Source organism: Leuciscus leuciscus, assembly GCF_965113295.1.
Source record: "Leuciscus leuciscus genome assembly, chromosome: 19".
NCBI classification, from domain to species: Eukaryota; Metazoa; Chordata; class Actinopteri; order Cypriniformes; family Leuciscidae; genus Leuciscus; species Leuciscus leuciscus.
The window spans coordinates 11,270,846-11,291,359 of NC_138743.1; the positions used below are offsets into that span (position 1 = coordinate 11,270,846).

The window sequence follows — 20,514 nt, forward strand, 5'->3', positions numbered from 1 at the left end:
TATCCATTGTGTTGACCAATGGGTGAGAGATGGTTGTCGAGTTAGGAAAATCAGTCTAGTGATTTTAATTTGATTAACGTGTTACCTACCTTTAAAAATTGACCTAGAAATGAGATTGTAGTTTGAACGCTTGATGTAATTCCCACATTTGAGCACTAGGTGGAGTTGTAGTGCACATTCTTTTCTATCGTATGTTGTGTGAAATGACATCACCTTCATTATCTATGACTGGAACTGGTGATTATTTTTAATTAAAGCAAACAAATTTAACTTATTGTAATTATTGTAGTTTTAATAATAATAATTCGTTCATGTATATAGCGCTTTTCTGGGTACTCAAAGCGCTTCACCAGGGCCGTGCAGAGACCTCTGGAGGGGCAGGTGCTCAAAGTATAAAAGGGGGCACATGGAACAAGGCTTTAAATAGGGCTGTGCTCAAAATATCAATACAGCAATATATCAATATGGATGATTCTGTATCGATACGGCAGCAAATGCAGTTTTGAAAAAGAAACAGAACAGAAAAGACTAATTTTAAGTTTAAGAGTAAAAAAAAAAAAATGTATGTGCACCTATAAATAACTCTGGGATTAGAAACTGAAGTATCTTAAGTTGTCCCAACCTGATGGATTTTTTCTTCTCTGTTAAACAGAATAATAAAGAACAGCTGTAATAGTAAACTGTGTAGGACAAAATCAACGTGGCCCATGTTTCGTACAGTACAGTTTTATTTAATGCCATGTCAGCATCTGTGGCTACTTTCATGGCATAAACTGATTTACAAAAATACAAGAGTTACATTTATACAATGAAAATAAAAACAAAGCAAACAGAAAAAATACAGCAATTAATACTTTACAAGATTTTTAACATTAATGTGGTACCTGTTCTGGTAAATTCTTACTAAAGTCCTTAAGTGAGTTTGCTGCCTTTGCTGTTGCTGTTGTTGCTGCTGATGATGATACTGCTGGAGTTGATCCGAGACTGTAGACATTAAAACAAACATATAGGAGATATATTAGCTGATTAAACAATTTTTATGTGACCATGACAAGATGTAAAGATTGCTGACAGTGTTTGGAACTGGCTCACTAGCTCACTGACCTGCTGTAAAGCTGCAGATTCTGCCCAGGCTGTTAGAGGAGATGTTCACAGAGGCTGCTGCACACAAAACATAAGATACTGGTATAAGCCTTACCAGTGTTGTGATAATAATTTTTAAGGCACTCTACGTTTTTTTTTTATTAATACTGTAGAAATAATAACAATAGTTTAAAGTATAAATAATAGTTTTTAGTCAAATAACATAAAAAGACCAGACCCTCTGAAACTTGTCTCTCTCAAACAGCAAGCTAACGTTACTTCTACAGCCTACACACAGCAATATAAACAACATCTCTGTCTGCATGCTCTCTTCACGTCGTTCTTGTAAAATAATAATAATAAGTAAACAAACATCAAAAGCACTTCGCTGAGAATGAAACACCACTTACCAGCAGCCGCAGAGTTGAAGATATCCTCTGGTAGTGCGCGTAGCCGCGCGAAATAAAAAAATGCGCGTGCAGCGTGAGGAATCGTCCCGGATGAGTTCGTAAGGTGAAAGGTCATCATGTGGGTCATTTTATTTACGGCTAAATTATTATTCATTAATTTTACTAATAGTTAGATTGGGCAGGCATCCACAAAAGGGCCTTTAATTAAAAAGGAGAGGAAATTTTGCCTTGACAAAAGGGCACTTTGGGCACCAAGGGGCAAAAGGGCAGGTGCTGGAGTACACTAGCCCTAACACTAACCCTACCCATCACAGAAAACTTTCTGCATTTTTACATTTTCAAAAAACATAACTTAGTATGATTTATAAGCTGTTTTCCTCATGGGGACCCCCCCCCAAAAAATGTCCCCCCACTTGGATTTCAGATATTGCCATCTTTGTCCCCATAATGTAGGGTTTAAAGCTTTATCATTGTCTTCTCTCAATATTTTAATTTGAATGTATTTGCTAGTTCCAGGATGGATAATCATGAACAGATTGTTTCATTTCAGGCTAGCTTGGCGAGCTGACAATAATTCTTTTGAAAAGTTTACGGATATTTTTTCTTCTTGTATAGAGGTCGGTGTTCTGTGGAAACAGAAAGTTATTGATTTACTGATGTATTATTATTTTTATTTTATTTTTGTACTTAGCAGTTAACCATATTTATTAGTTTAATAAACACTTATTCAGCACATGGTCATAGCTACGAAAGATAAAAACTATCTTTTAATCAAAAAGTGATATGAAATGCCATACAGAAACAAAGACTTGCATTAAGACTTGCATTTCCACCGTCATTCTCTTCCAAAGATCAATGCTGCAAGTCTTCAATAAAATAACAAAGTTAGATTCACATAAAAAAATCTGTTTAACTTGTTTAGTGGCACGGTGTCCCTTAGTTCACAGTTCAATTCATTTTTTCAGACAGTCGTTCAAACTGTTCATTAAAGCTCTCCCGCAGCTGCAGGAAGAATCCGTTTGGAGCTCTGAAGTTCTCCTTCCTTCTCCACAGCACCTCACCTCACATATCTAATTGCTGTAGCCAGGGGCTCTGTGACCAAATATGTTGTTTTGTGTTGTGCCCAGCCTTTAATTATCTCTCCTGAATGCAAAACTAAGCCTAATCTGGACTAATGAGAAGTCAAAAAGGGAGCTAAATAGAACTACGGGTGGGAAAAAATAACCCCTGTGGCGCTCTACATCAGTTTGCCCCCACTGTGATTAAATGACAAGCCCCATTGAAGACCATTCTCAACTACTTTCATGCAATATCTCTTATATCTATGTTTGGATAGTGGAGCTCTTGTTATATTTATCATTTTCACAAAGTTTGAGATGATTATTGTATAATTGGCCAAAAATGAGAGCAAGAACTGCTTTTGAACTTTAGAAAATGTTTAACCAGTAGAGGAACCCTCCACAGTTAATAGAGTCTGCCACGCAGATGCTTATATTGAGATGTTTCAATTGGCTTTTTATTGTTTTAATTAAGATGGAGGTTTACCACAATGGGCTTCCCTTGGTTTGGGAAAGAAACCTGGTCTGTCTAGGCTTTCCACTTTGAAAAAGCTGGGTTTCCTCTCCAGGCTGTAGTTTTGACTTTGTTCTTCAAACCTCCATTCCTAACATAGCGTCAGGAAGGCAAAAACAAAGAGTGCGAAAAAAATTCCCATGACATGCCAGCTCACCTAATTCGTCCATACGATAAACCTCTGACCATGCTGGAAGCACTTGATGAAAACAGACAAAGTTGAGAAACCCTGCTTTCACAAGCGATTTCATATGGAGTTAGAGCATCTCCAAACAAAGAGAACAACGTCTCCCTCTCTCTCTCTTTCTCTCCCATTGACACTCCCATACAATGTGTCTTGTCAAACACCTGTCCCTAGCATTGTGAAGAACAACTTGGCAGGCTGATCCAAAGACGGAGATGGGGGGAGGAGGGTGTGGTAGGCTGGAGGTGTCGAGAGAGTGGCAGGAGTTTGAGAAACTCCATAACCTGCTCTCTCTCTCTCTCCACATAGCTTTGCTCTCTGAGTGTGGATAGACATCCAGGAGACAGGCTTGCCAAATTAAAGCACTGTGCATCATGGATTTTTCCTTCTTATTTGTAATAAGTGTGGTTGTTTTCATATTGGAGCAACAAGGTAAATGGCTATCATCTTTCTTTTATATAATTCTGTCTTTCTGTTCAAATCTTTAACAATGTGAATATTTTCCTATCTGAAAAATGTCAGTTTACATGAGATTTTGTCTATAGCACAAGCAGTTAAAACATATTGCTGTCAAAACTTCATTGTCATATTCTCTCTGGTATGTTCTTTGCAATTCAAATGTATTTTCACATCAAATTTGAAGATTTGTTTAGCAACTTTCTAGTAATTTTAAGGGATGTTCTAAATGCTGTTGTTGCTTAAAGAAAAAAAGGTTAAAGGGATAGTTCACGAATTCTGTCATCATTTACTCACCTTCATGTCATTCCAAAACTGACTTTGGAACATTTTTAAGAAATGATTTGGTTACCAACATTCTTCAAAATATCTACTTTTGTGTTTCCTATGCAGATTTGGAACAACATGAGTAAATGATAGATTTTTTTCTTTAATTAACTCTCATTGTCTAGTCAGCTTTTTACAACCATTTAGATTTCGGTTATCAAATGTCTTTGCTTATATAACACCAGTCACAATATGCAGTTGTAAAGTGTAAAAGATTGAACGGATGAATTAGGGTTAAATGTGGCGTAAAATGCTTCTTAATCCGTCTGGTTTGAGCATGTAAGGGTGTAAACTCCCGCATGTGTAGGCCATCTCCTACCACTTCTATGGACCACAGAACATATAACTTCCCTCATGGGGGAGCAAAAGCAGAGAGAGTTGCCTCAGAATGTCTATAGCTGGAGGAAATAAGGCTTTTGCACTGTGGGTAGGCTTCATTTTAATAGCGTGCAGAGTTCATCACCAGTGCAAGTTATCTCTGTAAACATTAGTTTAAGCAAAGATACATTTCAGAAATTTTGATGGTGATCATTTGACATTTTTTTGAATCAATTAACATGGTTGCAGGTTGGCTCACGTTTTTTTCATAACCAAGTTTGTTGTTGAGCTCTTTAGTTTCAGCATTGGATGTACAGTATGCAGTGCGAAAGACTGGGATAATATACTTTACAGCAAATTAATATTATTATGGTTAATTGCTGGAACTACAGAGCCATGTTCCTCCGAAGTTTTGAATTTCAGGGCCGGTCTCACACAGGGCGGAAATTATCACAGCTTTTCATTTTAATAACAGCAGTCAAACTATTTTATCGCTATCTTATTGCTAACAACAGAAAAGCTTTTGCTTCTTCATGGGTGAGATGGTCTGGTTTAAGTAACATGGGTGGTTATGGATTTATGTAATCCCTCACCTGTCCTTTACAATTCTACACTGATCCAACTTGGCAGTCATCTCTCTCTTCAGGGCACGGGTCTCAAAATTAAATTTTTCTTGGGAAAACAAAATGTGCTGAGGAGTACAGAGATTGCCTTAGGTTTCACAGTCTCATACCAGTATCGAGTTAGAAAAGTCTAGTCTGGTAAAATATTACAGGGATAAAGAAAACGTTTCCTGATTGTCTTTCTCACGATTAAGGGATGGTATAAAGTCAGTTGTATGTGAATTATGTGAGGCATTTTTAGCAGACGTTCCAATGGATTTGTAACAAATTCCAAGCTCTAAATCTAAGCTACTTGTTGTGATTTTCTCCTTACCTGATATATGAAAACTAGCCCAAATGCTTCACTGGGAAACCTCAACTGACGCCTTGAGGACATGGATGACAACTGATTTCCAGCATCAAAACAAAAGTCAGACCATTTGTTGTGTATTCCACATCAAACTTATATAGTTAGACCCCCACAGCTTTGTGATAGTGATGGATTACTGTGATCACTCCCAGATCGCTTTCCACAAGACCGAGGCATGCAATTTCACCCGTTTCTATAAGGTCTTAGAGCCTTAGGCTCTGTTCGCCTGATTGAGCACCTTAGATGTCATTCGGGTTACTGAGGTCCAACTAAACACCTCTTCCATGTTCCAAAAGTCACCACTGCTGAGCCTTCAAGAGAGCGAGACTTCCTGCAGCCTTAGTTCCTATACTTCATCTATCTTACCTCATTAAATAATTTACCCTCTAAGGGTGTAACAATTTATCGTGTCATAATATATCGCAATACAAAAATGCAACAATATGTATTGTGGATAGTAAACCAAAATAAAATTTACTATTGAGAAAGAATTCACGTTTTCAGAGTTTTAGTGACAGTGCTACATTAAACTACTATATATAATGTTGAATATAATGTATAATAATGCAATGGGGAAATATCTGTGGGTCCTGATAATGGCAAATGTCTTATGTTACCAGTAAAAAGTGGCCTACATTATTTTAAATATATCTAGTCAGTGAGAGAGTGAAAGCATATTCGTCTGAACTAATTCTGTATTTTCAGCTTCAGAATCATGAATATTTTTATTCTGGTGTCACTACTGTCCTGTGCATTGGGTTATCAGCACCAAGTCCAAGCCTATTCATACACCCACAATGTAATACCAAATTTAGCATTTTAATCAACAGTACATTTTTTCCTTAACCTTTTATCATATGTCTTGAAGTATCGCAATAATATTGTATTGTAAGTTCAGTATTGTGATGTGTATCGAACTGTGACATGAGGGTATTGTTACACCCCTATCCTCTAACTTTCCTGGCAATCAAATGTACCATGGTAAAAACACTTTTTTAAGTACAATCAACTTGAATGTTTCAGTATTTTCAACTTAAATTACATTAAACTTACCTTTTTTTTAATAAAAATTGCTTAACTTATTTTGATGAGTTAAAGCAATGCAATGTATGTTGTCATCACTTATTGATCATATAATTTTTTTCAGTGTACTTTGAGATTTGTTTTTCAGTTAAAGAGTTACCATGTTGCCGACGAACAAAAGATCTGTTTTTGATTCAACTTTTAAAACCCCAACCATCGGAAGCTGTAGTGGTGGTTTGCTTTGTACCATTTACATGCGCTGCTGGAATCCTAGAGGCATTAAATGTGGTTGGCCACAGATTCGTATTTGCTGTCTTCTTTAAACATGGTCCACATGGGCCACTTGGCTTTTCATTTCCCTCAACCTTAATGAAGCTCATGCAACCTAAGCCATTTTGTTTGTAGGTTTCCTTTGTATTCTGTGACATGATTTGATTATTTTTACTGAGGTTGTGTGGAAATTCACTTCTGATCTAATAACCTATTAGATCATAGTTACATGAAAACTGGATCTGAGAATCCTTTGGATTAAAGGCCTAAAACAAAGAGGACCTCGGAGACACAACATTGCTGAAATGTTTAGACAGCAGCATGAGCTTATGTTATCTCTTACATCGCCAAGCATGACTAATATTTTGACACATTTTTAGGTTTTGTCTCAAGTGTGACACACATCAAAGCAAAAAAAACAAAACAAAACATAGGCTTGGGGAAAAAGGAAAATATTTGATAGAAATCCATGACTTAGCTGTATTTGATAGTCTTACCTAATTAGTTTTTTTTTTTTACTGCAAATACAGTACAATTTTTTATATATATTTTGATGTGAATATATTTTAAAATGTAGGCTATTTATTTCTGTGATGTCTTGCAGTGTTCTTCAGAAATCATTATAATATGCTGATTTGTTGCTCAAGAAACATTTCTAATCATTATCAATGTTAGAAACAGTTGTGCTGTAACACTGTACCTGTTGTCTAAACTTTGTGTTTGTTCAGTCCCAGGGTCACATGCCAACATTAGTCCATCTATGAATGTTCCTCCAGAAATTCACCATCGCGAGAGACGCTGCTCCTGCGAAAACCTGAAGGACAAAGAATGCGTGTACTTTTGCCACATAGGAATCGTCTGGGTCGATACACCCAGGTACATCATTCAAACATTGATCTGTCTGTGTCTGTGTCTGTGTTCCTATAGAGATCTCTTTGAGCAATACAAAAAAGAAAGAGAAGTGGAGGTTGAAATCTGTGGGGGACTGAAGCTGGTAACCTGTACACTGAAAGCACGTGTCTGGTTGTATTTAAGTGTGTGGTCTCATTAATGTGGCCCACGCATGGAGACCTGAGGACAGGCAGACTGCCTTTGGTGAAAAACAACCAAGAAACTAAAGATTGAGGGTCTGGCTCTTGGGAAGTGAAATTAGAGTGAAGTCTTTTATATCTTGAAGAATAGATTCAAAGAAGCACAAGTTTTTTTATTCAGTTCATGAATTTGAAAATAGCTCTTTATTGTGCAGAAAAACTAAATAGCCTATGTATAAAACATAATATTTGAAATATGTTATGAATATGGTCAAAACCAAGCATTTATACATGTTAGTCAAGTCATCTTTATTTATATAACAGTTTAATACAGATTGTTTCAAAGCAGCTTTACAGTGATAACAGTAAAATAATGCATTTTGGTTGTTGTCCAGCTGAAGTCAGTTCTGGCTTGATTCAGTTCCATTGTAAAGATCATCGATTTTTAAATTAGGTTATTTTCATCTATAAAGCATTTCTGTTTATTAGTACTTATAAAGCACATTTATTGGTCATTCTGCGTGACCATATTCTACATTCCTCAATCCACCCAATACCTAAACTTAAAGGGATAGTTCACCAAAAATGAAAATTGTGTCATCAATTACTCACCATCATGTCATTCCAAAGCTGTATGAGTTTCTTTCTTCTGTTGTTGGTATAACCAGACAGTTGATGGACCCCCATGACTTCCATTGTATGAAATGAAAATATATGGAAGTCTATGGGGTTCATCAACTATCTGGTTACCAACATTCTTCAAAATATAATATACAGGTTTGGAACAACATGAGGGTGAGTAAAGGATGATAACATTTACATTTTTTGGGTGAACTATCCCTTTAACAACTACCTTACTAACTATTAATAAGCAGTGATTAGGAGTTTATTGAGGCAAAAGTCATAGTTAATTGTGAGTTAATAGTGAGAATTGGACCCTTTTCTAAAGTGTGACTGAGTTTTTTTTCAATAATTTATTACATTTGATTAAAAAAAATTAAATAATCACATGTTAAATATTGATATGTTTGGAATGCACTTAAAAATATCAGCTGTTCTCTTTCAGTCAGGTCATTCCCTATGGTGTAGGTTCACTCCAAATGCGTCTAAGACGGGATATGGAACGATGCCACTGCGCACATAGAAGAGACACAAAATGTGTGCGGTTTTGCTCTTACTTGGATCTCCAGCAAAAGTGAGTGTCGTTATTAAAATTGCACATTGTGGCAGTTGCATTGCATTTTACTGATGCCGACTTGATATCTTTTTCAGAGATGAAAATGCCTCAGTCAAAAGTTACCATCCCAGAAACTACAAAGAACGATACAAGTCTAGATTCCCCCAGAGACACAGGAGACACAATCCAATACAAACCTGAGAGGGATGAAAAAAAAGCTACACAGTAACTTGCTGTATATTATTATTATTTGGGCAGCAAGCCTGGCCTTATATCTGAATATGTGTGCTGTGAATGGTTTACAAAGTATAGTATTATACATATTGGGCTTGCCATGAAATGCTAGCATCTCAATAGTGACAGTATGAAGCAAACAGGAGTGATATATTATATAACTGTCAGTATTTTGCGAAATACTTTGAAACCGTATTGCTTCTAATTGACGTGTAATATACTATATCATCTGATGTTTCCAATTTTGTTTCCTTATAGTGAATACATTTTGAATATTTATTAAGGGCAGTAGTGGTTTGTGGGCACTTTAGGTTACTTTGACATTAAACATATTAGTTTTTCTTGGGTAAAGATCACTCTGTCATCCAAGGTTCAGAGTTTTAATATTATGTCTAGCTTTCTGTAAATTAAATTGTGGATGTTTGTTAATGAATAATATGAATTAAAAAATGTCTGTGTATGCACAGAACTAGGACAAGCAGTTCACATTTATCAGTGGATATACAGTAGTTTGATTTTTCAGACAGTTGAAACTTGCAATCAATTTGTAATCTAATGAATGAGCTGAATATTTATTGTAATGTGAAAAGGCAAATAATAAAAACCTAAAACCCAGTCATTGGTGAAATGCACATAGACCATCTTTCTTGATGGAATATGGCTGCGGTATCTAATTTTGTTTTTTGTCACTACTATCTGGATTTTAAACTTGCAATGACATGAAAATTGCTTATAAATGAAAGTGAGGTTAAATGCACAGAAAAAGTGGATGACAGCTACAGTTAAGCAGAAAATGACTTCAGAAAGGTATACTGTAGTGTGAGAGAAACTGATAAAACTGTCACCGTTCCTGGAGATCAAACGGGGAGACGGTAATGGCAAAGCTAAATGTTTCCACAGTGCTAGAGGCTAGCAATTTTCTGAATAACTGCACTCGCTCTTTCTTTTCCTGTTGTTTTCCATGAAGTGGTGTAAAGCCTTTCTGGTGTAAACCAATATTGTTAGTTGCTTTGGTTGCTGAGTGATCACATATTGAGGGATTTACCATGTAAGTTAAGGTGAATAGCATAGTAGTGCCTGAATCTTTAAATAAGGCCGGCTACTTATCTCCATTCATTTTTGGCATCATCAGGAATGCTGGTTTACCTCACAGGAAGGCTTTCACAAGAAACTTCTGGAAGGAATTTGTGGTGCTCTCATTTACTACCGGGACAAAGGAACAAACACTCTCTATTCCTGTCCCCCTGTTACAGTCAGACGGATTGAGCCAGCCACTAACCACCCTGTTAGGTTCTGGGAAACACCCTGACAAAACCCAACAAATGATTAAAAGTGAGCTAAAAACAGATGATTAAGATTATCAAGATATGATGGTATCACATAGGCCTAAACGTCTCAATTCATAATGATCTTTAATTAGGCAACCTCTGTAATATTGATTAGTTGGGAATTTAAATGTAATGTGAATATTTAATATCAAAGAAACAGTATATAGTTTTACATAACTCTTGCTCTACAGTATATCCATATTATTTACAAAATTATGTTCTAAGAAGGTTTTTGTCCCCATTAAGTTATGTAAACTGTATTTCTCAATGTTCTCTGAACGTTCGAAACTTCCAGTTCTTTAAATGTTTTGTGCAAAGTTTTCTGTTAACAAAAACATTAAAGGAATGTTCCATTTGAAAGTTATCTGAACATTCTGAACAACATTTCAGGGAAAAAAACATTCTATGAACGATGCATAAAAAGAAATGTTGTGTTTTGAGAACGGCATTAAAATTATGCACAAACGTTCTATTACAGTTACTTTTCACCATAAGCAGAACATTATGCAAATAAGACAGACAAGATCTGGTTTAAGTGCATTTAATATGCAAGATCTCACATTTTCATAAAGCATCCATAGCCACTATACTAATGATGATCTACACTGATGACCAGAGCAAACTGAACAGCCCTTGGTAAATGTTTTCTGCTGCTGACATTTTCTTCACCGAAGCATAGAAATCTCTTAAAAGCGTTTAAAATAAATACCAAGTCGAAACAACAATGTCATTAAACTACAGCAATAGGAAGATCTGAACATGTTAGATTTGGTGTATAGCTGTTGTTTTCCATTACGTTGTCAAATAGCAGAAGACTGATCTTGGTGTTCTGCCCTTCTATTAGAGTAGTTTTATGTAACTGTATGCACTGAAACTATTGAACAATGTTCACACTGTAAAAAAACAACATTTTCTATAACATGTTAATCAGTAGTAGATCATGTAAAGACAGAGATCATTTAAATAATGACAAAATAAAGGTATTAAAGGTTCACTAATTTACAGCGAAAATGTGCTTTATCTGCTTAAACCAAGGCAAAATTCACAAGCATTAAAATTCAAGCTCCAACCATTCGTGTTCTTTCAGTCCCGAACAGAGGAACTAGCTACTCCTCATGTTTTTAAGTCTTTGGTCGTGAAATGGTCCCATTTTTATTCCGCAGCAAGCATTTATAGATTTATATATACAAAATACTTGAACAAAAAACAATGTGCAAAAAGAAAGAAAGAAAGTATGCAAAACAGAAATTAGAAAAAGCACAAACAGTAAAATATATTATGATTATTTACAGATCACATAGTCAGTATAAGCTGAATATCACAGTATATAAAATCCACACTTTCATAGCTTGCCCTCTCTACAGGGTTATGTGTTTCTCTACTCCAGTCGGGGAGGGTTAACTCAATATGCACGGTAGCGTATAAACATGATCCTGCCTTTCCACACAAGGTATGTCTGGGACACAGGAGGGCTCCATCTCAGCCTCCTCTCCCTAGAATTTAGTGCTATTGCTAAAGCTGTCTGACATGATAATGTTTTTGTAGAAGTTGTCAGAGCGTACGGAGCAGTAGCCCTTTACCTTGTCCAAGACCTGGTGCACGGGGAGGATGGACGAGGAAGCCTCTCCGTCGGAAGGGCTGCATTTGGGACTGCTCTGATTGGAGAAACTTTTACCTGCAAATACGCCACAATGGTTGACTGAAGGACTGTGTGAATATACTTCTAAAAGTAGTGAGCAATCCAGTATTGATGCCAAAGTATCTATACACTCGCATACAATATGAAGATGACAACTGGCACCCAGTGCAAACTATTTTCGTACATGTTGGCTGCTTCAAAAGAAAGCAGAACTGAGTGTTGTCAATACTTTGACAGTTGGATCATATTAGTTTCCAATTCATTCAACTAATGGTGAGTTATTAATTGTCCATGCCATTCTGTTGATGTTCCATGCCTTTGTGCATTCTTGGGCAAAAACATTCCAATGCACACATGCACCTTCAGTCCCCTTCTATAACGCTTCTGCCAGATATATATATTGCTTAAGCTTTTCTTTGCAATGATTCCTTAGCCTCTGTCCTATTATGACGGCAATTGGGGCTACAGAAAGGTACTGACCTACAGAACTAAATACAGAATAACAAAAATTGGAGCACAGTTTTGGCATTTCATCCAGAACACATTATGCTTATGTACTATGCTAGACAAGTCATTATCTGATGATGATGAGGTCATTTAGATAGCTAATTCTAATATACAATATAATAGCAAAGATTATTTCACAATTCACATATTGCGTCATACTAGCGAAATTTAACAAATGAACAAAACAACAGCAACAACAAAAAAATCTGTCAAATAAATCTGTATTCAAATTAAGTCACAATTTGTGTTGTAATTGGTCTTTGCAACTAGAACTAGTCCTTCCTCCACCTGATGAGATTTTTACTTCGCTATGTGCAAAAATAAAACAACAAAAAGAGAAAAGGGAAAATTAGAAATTCTAAAGGTACACTATGTAACTTTTTTGTTCAAAATGAATACAATTTAAATAATACATCAATACATCATCTATCCTTCTAAAACGTGTTTTAGTCTTACCCTGATATGGTAAGCCTATTATATGTGTTTATATTTTAGACCATTTGGGATGGTTTTCACGGGAAACTGCATATATGTGTCACTTGCCCGTGCTTGTCTTGTCATATCCGTAATCAGAGAAAAGTTGCTCTGTCTACTTTGGGAATGGTGTGGGAATGGCATAGGTTAGTTGTCACAACGAGCAAGAAAGGTTGACATGCAGAAGCAAAATCTCCAACCTCCAGAAAATCACCCGTTTTCAATAAAGGCTGAACAGAGGAGAGTCAAAAAGAGAACGCGACAGAGCTTGTAATAAAACAAGAATCAACATTGGCTTGGCTTTTCAGAGAACTGAAGGGTTTGAAATATTGTAAAACCGACGGGAAGATGGAAGTACGGTATTTTATTAAACAGATAAATTGCTATATGTAACTCTCTCACAGAGTTTATTGCATTATCTATTGTGAAGGGTAATTTCATTATGGTTGTTGTAGCGCTGTGCTGGAATTTATTTTCAAGTTTGTTCTGTGTCTATTAATGGGAATAGCTACAGTAACGTCTTCAGCTAGTCAGCTGTCACCTTGTCATCTAAACTGGTTGGATCTCTTAAGCCTAGTAGTGAATGTTTTATGAGCAGTAGGATAACCATATTCATCCGCACAGTCACGCAGAGCCGAAGCACAACCAAAACAGTTTTGTTTTTAACCGCAAGATGGCCAAAAGTTACATAGTGTACCTTTAATTAAATAGGAAGAAAGAATGGTCAGATATAAATATTGTTAAGGAAAAATCTATACAGTGTACATTACAATAACTTAAAATACATAATTACACAGAGTGACCTTGTGAAGAATGTATTCTTAGATAAATAATGCAATTTCAGTGTCATAACGGAATTCTTTTCATCTTAGCATGTATGCAAATATAGCAAGCCTATACCTCCTAAATCCTAAATGTCTCAATATTTTACAATGACATAAACTCTACTGTGCATAACAGTACAATTACTTGTGCCAAAGTAATGAGCAGTACTAAGTACACAAAGTATAAATCGTATCTGTTTAGCGTTTAAATTTCTGATGTTAAGTGCATTATTAGTGCTATACAGCAAGTGCATATTATCTATCCCAGGGCTCGTCATTAACGCTTGTCCGCTTGTCCAGGACAAGTGTATTTTTTAAACCTCTGCATGACCAGCGTGTAGAGTGATCCTGCTGTGGGCATGAAGTTTTACTGTGTATGGTTTTATATATTTTAGTTTCAGCAGTGCAAGCTGGGTATTTTCTCCTGTGGGGACATTAACGCTGCCAAACGAAAAGAAAAAGAACAAAACAATGGAGATAAATCAAAACAGGCAACCGTGAGAAAAATTAGTGTCAAACAGAGTGCAAATGACATTCAGAACTCCTAAAAGACACTAAAGCTTGTCAATGTCTACTGAAAGGTTGGGTGGGTGTCAAGTCTATAACTGCTTTATAATCATTTTTTTCGCATTGAGGTGTTTCCTTGTATTGCACCACTGTGCTAGTAACTTTATAAGCTATACTAATGACAATGACAACCAGCAGCAGTGTGCTTTCAAGCTCTTGAATGTCACTCCACAACTTTGATTCAATCCAACAGGCAACTATTCCATCATAAAACATCACAGCAGATGCCTAACGTTTTTAAAAAATGTAATGTCATGTGAAGGGATGTTTTGGAGGGCCAAAAAAAAGCATTTATGTGTTAGGAGTGAGTCAGACTAGGAATTATGTCTAGGGCCGCTGGATTGAATTCAGTCTATCCCAACAGGGGAAGCTGATCACATGAACAGAGAAAAGCAGTGTGAACTCAAACTGGCTTGTGTGGTTTTACCTCAGGAAGTCTCTCCATGGCATTATTGCAGGGTACTATCTATACCACAAACATAAATACAGACACACACACACCACTGAGTCACACAGTACACATTACAGTCACACAAAAAGCAACACAGTAGAGCAAAGCACAAAATAACACAAGGCATGAAGGGCAAATAGTCAACCATTACACATCTTGGCAATATATTACTGAGAGCATGCCAACAAAACATGTTTAAGCCCTTTGAAATTAAATACAAGTTTTATTCCATCTTACTGCAACACCAACTGTGGCCTAAGCAATCCACATCATGATTTTTATGCTCACCTGCATTACTGTGCCTGGCAAAGGGGTTTAGTGTAGCTTTGGCTTTAGACGTCCAGTTGGCTGTAGTGGAGCCAAAGGAACTGGAGGAGAGGGACTTTCCCAGGTTATCAGAACTCACTTTCTTGGTATTATTAGTGGCAGTCTTGCTCCAGTCTGCAAAATATGGTTTAATGTTATCTATAACTACCAGTTAACTTTCATCACACAGGTGCATCCCATGCATAATCACACAACATAAGAAAACACTTAAGTTAAATCTGCCAAATCTATCATTATAAATACAGGACTGGTGTGGGACTGGCAACTTCACATCTTATTTGATCAGATTTAACTGGAAGTAAAGTTCAGCTAAGTTCTCTGTGGTCCTAAATTTTATTAATAATAGCTGGGCTTTAGAGAAACACATTCTAAGTGCAACAAAAGTCTCAGGAAAACAGGCAATATCCAAAACGCCTAGGGAAAAAAGTATAAGAATCACTAGGCAATAATGCATGTGTTTAAAAAGAAAAAAGTCTTAGCACAATGATTGCAATGAGCCAAGAATGCAACAGGAGAGGTACACAACTTCCAGCATTCAAACAGATAATTTTAACTAATCAATAGGCCTAGTTATATTATTTTGTTCCACGTATTTGTATTAAATATATGAATTTCCGTTGGTATAGGATTATGAGATATAGTAGCTAGCAAAACCTCTGTGAAAAAAAATATATAATTAAAAAAAATATCATAGTAGGCTACTAACTAAATTTACCTGAATTATCTGCCAAGCGGAACTTTCCACAGCACAAATATCTCCTCCATTGTTTCTGTACATTTTCTTTCAGGGCACAGTGGAACACAAATATGAATAATCCTGTTGAAAATAAATAAATAAATGAAATAAACAATGCTTCGTAATCTTTACAAACCGTAAGCTATTTTCATGCTATTCCACACTTAATACCAAAGCGACCCCTAGCGGACCACATAAAGAACTACAGATTTCTACACTACTTAACCAACAGGCCGAAATAGCTCAGTTGGGAGAGCGTTAGACTGAAGATCTAAAGGTCCCTGGTTCGATCCCGGGTTTCGGCAGTATTTATTTGGTTAAAATAACTTTTTAATGTCAATAAGAGCTAAATTTGGGGTAATTGTAAATATTAGAGTTTTCATTTTAATATAAGTAAATAATATATAAAACCACAAATATTTGTTTAGATATAAATATGTAGACAGGATATTTTAAAGGTGTCTATATACTACAACAACAATTTTAAAAGTATAGAAATGTCAAATAAACAAAAATATGTTTATTTGATACATAAACTAGCCCATTAAAATCAAAAATAGTTTTGGAGTTCTAAATGTTTTAAGACGTTATAAAATAGGGGTGTAAATTGGACAGTTCATCACGATACGGTACCGATTCTCTCAGCCAGCGATACAATGCCGATACCTCAACAAATTCTGTGATACAATTATGATTCGATTCAGGGCTATATCGATTGATTTAGCGATATTTAGATATTATGTGCCAAGTTTACACAACCAGTTACGTTTTTATTAACTCACAAATGCAACCAAAATATATAACATGAACGTTTAATTAAACTCTTTGACAATTGCACACCCTCTCCCAATTGGGACGTTTGCAACAGAAGAGTTAATTTGCAAAAACGGATAACTCCGTTCTTGTTCATTTTCATAAATCATGATTGTGCATCCCAAGAAAATATCAATCAAACTGCGGCTGAGTTGTTTTGATTAAGTAATAATAACAAAAAAAATACAGGTAACTTACTAAATTAAAGTTAATTGAAAGTATATGTTTTATATATTAAAAGTTGTTGTGTTTTTTTTGGCAAAAGCAGATAACTTCACATTTCATGTTTCAGAGTTAAACAAAACCCAAGTTATTGCTATGATACATAATAAAACACTCGGTTAATCTTTGTAACGTTAATCTCCTCAGTTGACATAGACGCCTGACAAAGTTTGTTGTTGTGATCACACGCAATACAGGGAGCTTTTCGCTCATCAAAAAAGAGAGAACCTTTTTCACTTTTTGAAAAAGGTTCAGCTTTTATTTTCCTTTATGCCCCAAAGAAGATATCACAGGTTCATCAAGTTCGTTGAAATTATCCATCCTCGATCACTTTTAGTCAGCTTTGACAAAAGTCCTAGCGCGTCTTTTCAAAGTGACTAACAGCCTTGTCACCTGACCTGAATACTGCGCGCTGATTCGCTAAAACGGACTTATCGGGTTGTGTTCACAAACGACAAGGGTGCTTGTCGGTTTCTGCAGTAAAACATGAACTCGCGATGCCTTGACAGTGGACAATACCGGCTTTTGTGGTAACATTTTTTATGTATAAATAGGAAATATGTCAACACATGAAAGATATCATGCCCAGCATCAATTGATTCCATGGGGTCTTTCAATGTACAGGATAATGAAAATGGTGTAAGTATAAACCAACCTTGTAAGGAGTTGAAAATGGAGAAGAGGTACATGAAGGCCAGGCTGACCGGACCCCAGGCGAAGAAAGCAAAGCCCCAGGTCATGCCCAGCAAGAACGTCAGGCTGACCACACTTCGCATGTTACGTAAGATCTCCTCTCGGAGTGTTCGGTTGCTGCGCTTGCCATTACGCCCGCAGATCTGGATCATGACCACGATGAACATGGCAACATTCATCAGGAAGATCATGGAAAAGTAGCCCACGCACGTCACGTAGAATACCACTGGATTACGAATCCAACAGCTACAGAAAGAAAGACCGGGAAAACCAACAGAATAAGAAAGTAAAAGACCATTCCAACAGAAATTCATTCTTTATCAAGAATGTAAACTACACAAATCTGTTGCATTCAACTTTCACATTTGACATTAAAAAATGGCCATTTTGAATTTGCCAAACTTACAATTCTGTGCCCTGTCCATTCTCTCCTTTTCCATAATAGTTTTTTCCATAATAATTTTTGCTCACAGCCAACACAGTTCCAACAATAACTGCAGGGACACCTGAAAACACAGATCTTCTCAATGCTTAATATGTTCAACACTCCTTCACAGTGATCTCATGTTATATTGAACATTGGCAAACAACTAGCAAAAAGTTTATGATGGAAAGAAATCTTGGTGTAGAACTTACCCCATCCCACAATGCAAAACTTGAGGATGTATCGCCGTATGTAGGTGTTGAAGACCTTGACCAGGGCAATGTACATGTGGATGGACTCTAAGCCCATCCAGGTGAAGGAAGTGAGAAGAAAAAAGTGCAGGAAAACAGCCACTGCCACACACAATCCCTCAATGTCGTATGAAGCCAACCAGCCATCCAGAAGAAACACCATGTTGAGGAAGAGCAGTGACGTGCTGAGATTCATCAGGATCTTGGAAGGATAGTCTCGCCGCAGCTTCCTACAGATTTAATTCAAAGAAAACAGTGAGTCTTTGCAATTCCGTTGCACCTTTAGCCATTTACACTACCGTTTCAAAGTTTGGGGTGTAGAAGATTTGCTAAAGTCTCTTATGCACACCAAGGCTATGCATTTAATTGATCAAAAACACAGTAAAGGGAACAATATTCTGAAATATTATTGTGATTTAAAATAAGTCATCTTTTTAAAAATATATTAAAATGTAATTTATTCCTGTGCTGAATTTTCAGCATCATTACTCCATTCTTCAGTGTCATTCTTTAGAAATCATCCTAATATGCTGATTTGGTGCTTAAGAAACACTTCTTATTATCTATAATGTTGAAAACAGTTGAGTTGCTTACATTTTTATAACATTTTTTTGGGAAAGAGTGATACCTTTTATTTGATAACATTTATTTGTAACAATGTAAAAGTCTTTACTGTCACTTTTGATCAATTTTGATCTTCCTAACTGAATAAAATTATTATTATTTATAATTACTGTAAATACTTTAAACAAGCAGTCTAATTTTATGCTACATTATTAGGGCTTGAAGAGGAGAGTGTAGTCTAAACTGGGTAAAACACAATCCTGGATATTGTGCAGAGCTGATGAAGACATTCTTTGAGAAAACATCAGAATTGTAATAGCCGTTATTGGAAATTCAAATGTAAGACTTCACAATGTGTTCACATAGATGAGTCGTTAAAAACACGCTGTTTAAAAGTCAAAAGCTGCTCACTCGAAAGCGATGTATGTGAGCACTGTTGCTGCTGAAAAAATGGCTGAGATGCCACAGCCGATGTAGGTAATAAAGGTAAGAACCCTGTTGTTCTTCTCATCTATCTGCGCAGAAGCTCCAGAGATGTCCTAAAAGACAAAAGCGAGGCAAAGTTAATCAATAATGACATTCACCAGAGATGCGTCTCATTCGTGTTTAATTATGCTGAAATATGAAAAACACATCCATAGATATAAGGGATGTCAGTTTTACATAAGGAAATTAAAGGAATAGTTCCCGACGTATGACGTAGACATAGTGTAAGCTTAGGTGAGAACTGACGAACGTGGAAGCACTGAGGATAGAGCAAAACAAAACGCTGATCATGAATTAAAAGTCTAAAATGTGTAGTTTTAAAGAAAAACGTCGGATGATTTCGATATAAGAGAAGAGGAACTCGACTCTCTCGTGAACCCGCGAATGGCAACAACCGGAAGTCAGTGATTATAGTTTATAAAGTTTTAAATATGGATATTTTTCATATAAAAACTCATCGCTTCGCTTCAGAAGACATTTAATAACCCATTGGTTAATATGGCGCTTTTTGGAGTTTTAAAAACTCTGACACTATTCAATACCATTACAAAGCAGGGAAGAGCCATGATATGATTTAATATAACTTTGTGTTCGGCTGAAAGAAGAAAGTCATAAACACCTAGGATGGCTTGAGGGTGAGTAAACTATGGGACAATTTGAATTTTTGGGTGAACTTTTCCTTTAATTGTGCAAAAAAGCTTAACTTTGGATCATGAAATGCATAAATCATGACTAGCTGTGAATAAAGAATTTCTACAACGTCACTGATAATGTTTGCATAATGCTTCATTCACACGACTGCCATATATGGTATACCAGCATAATATAAAGTACACCTTTAATATTACATGCGTATAGAGCCAAACTACAGTGAAGATCCCTGATTAGCTATTTGCCAAGTATTTGGCCCTGTCTGTTTCAGCTGTGATTAGCCACTCTTGATGACACATAAGACACATCGAAGTTGTTTCAGTCTGTCAAATTGGCTTAATACAAGAAATCACTCTGTTGGGTCATTTTGCTGCCAATCCCACAAATCTCACCATTAGAATGCCAAAGTGTGTGAGGTGATTACACAAGCAGACGGTCCTGTTGCTGTTGGACTCCGGACTGACCTCACAGCCTTCACTATTCCAGCCCCCTGTATGATC

General features: G+C 36.3%; 2 protein-coding genes across 13 annotated transcripts in view; one reads left to right on the plus strand and one right to left on the minus strand.

Annotated features, from left to right (window-relative positions):
• The first annotated feature begins 3,581 nt into the window (after nt 1–3,581).
• Nucleotides 3,582–11,617, plus strand: LOC309482784 (endothelin-2). The gene is made up of 4 exons (XM_082148345.1): nt 3,582–3,681; nt 7,350–7,491; nt 8,713–8,841; nt 8,919–11,617. Exons 1-4 carry the CDS (start codon nt 3,624–3,626, stop codon nt 9,022–9,024), a joined length of 435 nt encoding a protein of 144 aa, XP_082004471.1. The 5' UTR covers nt 3,582–3,623; the 3' UTR covers nt 9,025–11,617.
• The window catches only part of adgrg6 (adhesion G protein-coupled receptor G6), a 44,988-nt gene continuing 35,384 nt past the window's right edge, over nt 10,911–20,514 (minus strand). For 11 of the 12 annotated variants that reach the window (XM_082148169.1, XM_082148171.1, XM_082148176.1 and 8 more), the window contains 8 exons: nt 20,407–20,513; nt 19,289–19,416; nt 18,275–18,543; nt 18,045–18,144; nt 17,601–17,884; nt 15,890–15,991; nt 15,136–15,288; nt 10,911–12,060 (listed from right to left, as the gene is read on the minus strand). In XM_082148169.1, the coding sequence (XP_082004295.1) occupies nt 11,879–12,060; nt 15,136–15,288; nt 15,890–15,991; nt 17,601–17,884; nt 18,045–18,144; nt 18,275–18,543; nt 19,289–19,416; nt 20,407–20,513 (1,325 nt within the window). In that variant the 3' untranslated portion in view covers nt 10,911–11,878. Of the gene's footprint in view, nt 12,061–14,823; nt 14,863–15,135; nt 15,289–15,889; nt 15,992–17,600; nt 17,885–18,044; nt 18,145–18,274; nt 18,544–19,288; nt 19,417–20,406; nt 20,514 lie in introns of all 12 variants that reach the window. The other variant, XM_082148177.1, reaches the window with a different exon arrangement.